Source organism: Pinus tabuliformis, chromosome 9, assembly GCF_031772625.1.
Source record: "Pinus tabuliformis cultivar Carrire ecotype Pingquan chromosome 9, CPIR1, whole genome shotgun sequence".
Classification (NCBI taxonomy): domain Eukaryota; kingdom Viridiplantae; phylum Streptophyta; class Pinopsida; order Pinales; family Pinaceae; genus Pinus; species Pinus tabuliformis.
Window position 1 is genome coordinate 1,711,928,017 of NC_142307.1, and position 6,906 is coordinate 1,711,934,922.

At 37.0% G+C, this 6,906-nt stretch overlaps 1 protein-coding gene across 1 annotated transcript; it reads right to left on the bottom strand.

Moving 5' to 3' along the window:
- Positions 1 to 149: 149 nt before the first annotated feature.
- On the bottom strand, positions 150 to 5,097 carry LOC149155547 (uncharacterized). The gene is made up of 2 exons (XM_089445682.1): positions 705 to 5,097; positions 150 to 427 (listed from the first exon to the last, which is right to left on the bottom strand). The coding sequence occupies exon 1, from the start codon at positions 4,922 to 4,924 to the stop codon at positions 1,943 to 1,945; it is 2,982 nt and encodes a 993-aa protein (XP_089301808.1). The 5' UTR covers positions 4,925 to 5,097; the 3' UTR covers positions 150 to 427; positions 705 to 1,942.
- Between the last annotated feature and the right edge of the window lie 1,809 nt (positions 5,098 to 6,906).

The window sequence follows — 6,906 nt, forward strand, 5'->3', positions numbered from 1 at the left end:
AGTCTTGGCTTGTCTCCTGCTTAAGTTATTTATGTTCTTTCTTCAGTTACTATCAATGTGATTATGATTTATGTGATTGCTAATGAAAGAAATGGAAATGAAAATTGGGCTAATATGGATCATTGAAGTAATTGACCTAAGCAAAGAACATGTTAACAAAAATTAACAAGAATCCTTCTACATAGTCCTGATCATATACAAGCTAGTGGATAACATACCCCTTGAAATGTTCAGACACAATGGTGGATAACACAACCCTCGCAAGCAAATAAACTATCTATATAACAGCTTTTCTTTATCTAAAATCATCAAAATGGTGTAAACCTGAGCACCTTCTCCAAATCGTATGTGTCACTCAACTAGCGAACTTCCATTCTATGGTTTCATTTTCTTCTGGGGAACATCTTGAGACAGAGCCAGATCCAACCTGTTTCCAGAATATTTAACTGATTTACTACCTCTTGAAATTAAAGAATTAAGTTGTTGAATTCCAAGTCTAGCCAAACAGAATAAAGTTTGAAACCGTATCCAATTTATTGGTTATTCTAATAATTTCCAAATAAAAGATGTGAAACCATTGATAAATTTATATTTGTAGTGAAACCTCCTGATAATTTGAATACCTTTACAGAAATATTATTCAATGGATTTATCTTTAAAGATAACCAAAAATCGACAGGCCAAAAAAGAACTGAATTCATTACCTCTCAACAAGTAGAACTGAATACATTTCTGACCAGTCATTCTGTATACTGTGCCAATCATGAAATCCAGATATTCGCTAATCAAAGATAAGAAAGTATCTTTAATACTTCGATTGACAGATTACTATCTTCCTTTGCACCAATAATGGCCACCGTTGTGCCATTTAGCAGATAGTTTATTTAATCCCACCTTGACTTTCATTTAGACGTGTCTTTCTTCATTATATTGATTTTGATTAACTGCTACAGATAGCACACACATTTTCAGATCTCCTAACCACCCATTTCTGCAATGCTCCAATCTGTTGGTAACAGCTATCTAATTCCAGTAGAGCAACGTTGATTTCTATATGGTATGTCCAAATCCATTAAGCTGTGGCAACTTTCAAGATTCCAGCTTTCCAACAAGTCAATTTCCTTTTTGATCCATATCTAAGGCACGGAAATGCTTAGACATCAAGGAAAAACTTTTTCCAAACATAACAAGTGTTTGCGTTGTTTCTCCGGTGTTTTAAATATGTGCTTAAAGATCAACTAGATGGGTAATCATTACAAGGACCTTGACATTTCCTACATTTTGCATGTCAAAGTCTCCTCTTTTCTTCTTAGTGCATATGCAACATACCGACAATAATGTCCATCTGGCATTAATTTTTCCCAAACTAGTCAAACTGATGTTGGTGCATCCAGATAAGATAAGATAATTTATTGATGTCCAATGAATGACCAGAGAAAAGTATGAAGTACACAAGATTTCTTTGAGGACAGTTCAGCAGCAACACTTTGGAACCACAGGGTTTTGCAGGGCCAGTTGTTGGTTCAAGCCCTGTGGATGTATATGATATCCATCTATTGTAGAGCTCAGGGAAAAGAGGCACCGAAGCCTATATTTAAAACGAAAGTGGCCGAGCAATTTTTCAAAATGTTTGCTTCCTATTTTTCAGTGCACATCTTGACCTGAAATGCATTTTGTAATGCATTTTTAGGTGAGAATGCCATAGGCAAAGACCATCGAAATGTTTGCTTCCTATTTTGCAGTGCACATCTTGACCTGTAATGCATTTTTAGGTGAGAATTCCATAGGCAACAACCATCAAAATGTTTGCTTCCTATTTTCAGTGCACATCTTGACCTGTAATGCATTTTTAAGGTGACAATGCCATAGGCAATGACCATCAAAAGCCAATGTTACTTTATACCACTGCCAAAGGCAAAATGATATTACGATTCTCCTATTGTTATCTTGCATGTGCACTGGCAAAATATGCATCTGCAGAAGAATATTGGCTGCTATCTTGATAATCTTTTGACCCCATCTCCACAGTTACTAATTTTCCAGCAGCATTACGAATTTCACCCTTGCCAAACAGCTCATCATGAAGCTTGTAAACCTGCTCCATATTGTCCTCTTTCATATATCCATGAATCAAAGTAATGTATGTGACATAATTTGGGGACAACCCCATTTTAAGCATATCATCAAAAAGTTCCCTGGCTGCTTCCATACTCCCTAATTTACACAGACCATTAATTAATGTAGAATAGGTGATGACAGATGGCATGATACCTTTCCTGATCATTTTATCTCGCAATTTGAAGGCCTTTTCCATATCGCCAGTCTTGCAGTACCCGTCAATCAATGTGTTATATGTAATTTCATTGTGAGTCACCCCTTTCCGTGGCAATTTGTTAAAAAGTTTAGTTGCCCTTTCAATTTTTCCTGATTTACAGAGTCCATTAATGAGTGCATTGTAAATAGCAATGTTGGGAACAATGCCCTTCTCCAGCATTTCATCCCGTAGCTTGAAAGCCTCATCCATATTACCAGATACACAATAACAATTAATCAGAGTTCCATAAGTAAAATTATCTGGAAGAAACCCCCTCTTTAATAATTCTGGCAAGAACTTTTTTGCTTCCACTATACTCCCCAATTTGCAAAGTCCATTAAGAATTGTATTATATGTAACCACGTTTGGCAGAACACCTGCATTATCCATTTTTCCATCCAACATCAAAAGCTTCTCCATATTGCCTTCTATGTTGATTTCTTCAATCAGTGAGGAACAAGTCTTATTGTCAGGAGAAAAACCGCTATCAACCATTTTTGCTAAAAGCTTTTTCGCCCCTTTTATCTTTCGAGTCTTACAAAGTCCATTGATTAGTGCACTGAAAGTAACGACATTGGGCAAGAAACCCTTGTCAAGCATTTCAAAATGTATTATAAGAGCCTCCTCCATGTAGCCTTCCCTGCAGTAACCATCAATTAGAGTGTTGTATGTAACATCATCTGGGATTAAAGCCCTCTCAACCATGTCAACCAAAAGTTTTTTTGCTGCAGCACTCTTTCCCGACTTGCACAGCCCTTTCATCAGTGTGTTGTAAGTTTCGACCCTCAGTGAAAAACCTTTTCTGACCATTTCATTTTTCAATCTAAAAGCTTGTTCAATATTTCCTTTTCTGCAATATCCGTCAATAAGAGTCCCGTAAGTGATATCATCAGGAATGCAACCCTTCTCTGCCATCTCAGTCAAAATCCTATCTGCCTCTTCCATCTTACCCAGTTTACACAAACCGTTGATTACTGAATTGTAACAAACTCGATTGGGCATTAAATCACCTGCCGACATATCATTCCACAACTTAAAAGCTTCCTCAACCTTCCCTGTCTTGAAGTATCCATCCATCAGTGTGCCGTACGTTACCACATTGGGAGTAACACCGAACTCCTTCATTTCATGCAAGAGCTTCTCCGCCTCTTCCATGTTTTCTAGTCTGCAAAGCCCATTTATTAGGGAGTTATAGGTAACAACACCAGGTTGAATGCCATTCTGCAACATCATATTACAAAACTTGTAAGCTTCATCCATGTTCCGTTCCCTGCAATATGCATCTACAAAAATACTGTAAGTCACTTTATCCGGCGCAAGCCCTCGATCTGCCATGTCCAAGAAAAGCCTGTTTGCCTCTTTCACCCTTCCAGACTTGCATAATCCATTAATCAAAGTATTGCAAGTAACAACATTCAGTTTCAAGCCAGTACCCACCATATCATCTTTTACTCTCAAAGCATTTTCCATACCACCCACCTTGCAATAACCATCGATAAGTATTGCATAGGTCACACTATCGGGAACCAAATTCCGCTTCTTCATTTCCGTAAACAGTAACTCCACTTTTTCCATCCTACCTTCTTTGCAGTAACCCCTAATCATCACGCTGAAAGTAATGACATTGGGATCAATTCTCTTCTCCGACATTGTTTTCACAAGGTCCGACGCTGCTGCCATGTCCCCTTGCCGACAATAACCATCAATAAGCGCATTATAGGTCACGATATTAGGTGAACAACCCCTCCTCTCCATTTTCCAAACCAACTCATTGGCCTGCTCCATTTTACCAGTTTTACAAAATGCACTAATCAACATAGTAAACGTACCAACGTTCGGCAGAATCCGCCTGCAAACCATTTGCTCATACACATCCCATGCCTCCCTCAATCTCTCTATTTTAATCAGGCCACTCAAAACACTATTGCAGGAGTGCACTGTGCACATAAAGCCAAATTGAAAAGCACAACCAAAGGCATTCAAAGCCTCATCAGCCATCCCAGCTTGTGCATACACCTTTACAAGCATATCAAACACCAAGGGCGAAAAACCCAATTTCCTGTAGGCCTGAATGAGCTCTTCAAAGAGAGACATATTTGAATCCCTTGAGGGCTTGAAATCAAGCACAACTTCTCTTAAATAATATCGGGCCTGATCATACATTCTTGCCCGGGTTAAAATATGAACAAGTTTGCAATAAGATTTTGTTGAATGGTAAAAAAATGGCTGTTTTTGGGCCCACTGGAAAAAATTCAAAGTGAGTTCTGCCTCTTCTTTAAGCCTCACAAGAATAATTTCAACATGAATGGGAGTTACTTTGGAGGGCAATTGATCAAGGGCTTCCCATCGTTTTAGGGTCAAAATTCTGCAAATTCTGTCTGCCAGTTCTCGATTTCCAAGGTTCTGTTCGTCTCTGAGCTTCCATTGGAGAATTCTGGTCGTTTTTATTGATCTTAAGATGAATAAGGAAGGAGGATCATGAACGGGAGAAGGGTTGGAAAGGTACCTGATGCCAATTTGGCCGATAAAATGTACTGCTGGTGTGTTTTTGTTGAGCATCTCATTTATGAATGTAGAGAGTTTGAATCTAAGGATGGTTGTGGACTCCATTAGTAATCAGATCAGAGACATCCCCTTCATTTTGATATATACAATCAACTTGCCTGCGTTTATGGATAATCCCGGAAACCCTATAGTCAAATGGCTATCCGTTTTGTTCGTAAATCTGGTATACCTTTTCCTTGCTCCCACGCTGCTCCTTTCATGTTTTTTCATCTCATCATTTTTCATTCAAGGAGTGGTGAAAGTTTCGTGTATCTGTTTAAGTTAATTTGTTAAATTTTCACTAGTTAGATTTTCCATTAGTATGAAATTTTCGCAAATCGATCTTCAATCGCATGGGAACGGTCCAATATAAATTTATCTCATATAAATAGGTTTGAATTGGGTATAATTGAATATTGATTTGGGTAATTGAATATATTGAATTGGATATAATTGAATGTATTCATTTGAATTGGATAATTGAATATATTCCAAGTTGTTAGGGGAATTTAATGAAATCTTCCTATTAGGGTATAAGTTTCATTGAATAAGCCATTTTTTATTGGTTATTTTGATTATATTGTTCTGTAATTTTTCTTTGATTCTTGCAAATCGCACTATTATGATTCTAGCAAAGAATAGTATTATGTTGATTATATAATTTTTTATTTATTTTTGCAAATAGTATTTAAAAGTTTATTGGATAATTATTTTTTTTAATTTTTGCAAATAGTAATTAAAACCAGTGAACAGCTGAACTGGACAAATACTGCAGTAAAAGGCTTAGAAATGAATGTTGCAAAATCAGCAGAAGTCAAGGAACAAATTGATATTGTCCAAGTATCAATACATGATGTAAATAGATGTTTAAATAATGTACAGTTTGAATCCAGTATGATTCGCTCTTATGCTAGAGATTCTTTATCAAAGATAGAAGGAGTCGAAGAAAAATTAGTTGATCATTTAGATGCAACTAAACATATCATAACTGGTCTAACAGATAAAGTTGAGAAGTTGAATCTCTCCAAAATTGAGAAACCAGTTCCAAACTCCTTTCTTGTGAAAAGAAGTATAAAAATTCAAAATCCTGTGAAATCTGTGGACAGATTTCCAGCATTATTTCCTAAAGAGGTAGCCACATCTTCAAAATCTGAGGCTACACCAAAGATCACTATTGCATCCTTATTTAAGGATGAAGAAACAGACACAGAGAAAGAACACAAAAATCAGGATACTCAGATCCTTCCTATATATGAACCTCTTGAACATAGGTTCACCAGATATCCAGCACCTGACATAGAAGGAAAAGGAAAACTTCCTGAAGCACATACATTTTTCCCAGATTCCCACAGAGAGTGGAATATAGATAACATGAGTGTCGGCCAAATAAGACAAATGATTGACATGATGTACACAGAATATAAACTCATGTGTCTTAGAGGGAAAACTGAAATTGATGCTTGCAGGACTATTATTCAGTGTTTTACAGGGACACTCCTCAGGTGGTGGGAGACAGAATCATCTCCAAAGCTCATAGAAACAATGGAAGCAGAAGTGCTTAAGGATGAAAAAGGAGATGTGATACATAATTCTGATGGCACAGTTATCAGCAACATGATCGGGGCATTAACATCAATGATTCTGGAACATTGGTGTGGAAGTGAAACAGAAATTGCTGATAAAAATGAGGTTATTTTGATGAATCTAAAGTGCCATAAAATGTCCCAATATGAAGACTTCCACAGAGACTGGATGCAGAGGATTTACGAAGTTAAAGACTCAAAGAACCTGTTATGGAAACAGGTATATCTTGCAGCCCTGCCGTCTAGATTTGTTGATTACATTAGATTACAAGAAGTCTTCCAATTACCTTTTGAGTCATATACATGGGGAGAGATATATGCTCTCATCACAAAGACATTGGTCAGTCTTTGTACTAGCTCGAAGGTAAATAAATCTCTGGAAAAACTTTCCAGATTGCCTGACAAAAAATCCATATGTAGCAAATATGGATTAACATTGGATGATCCTTTGGTAAAACGAAGGAA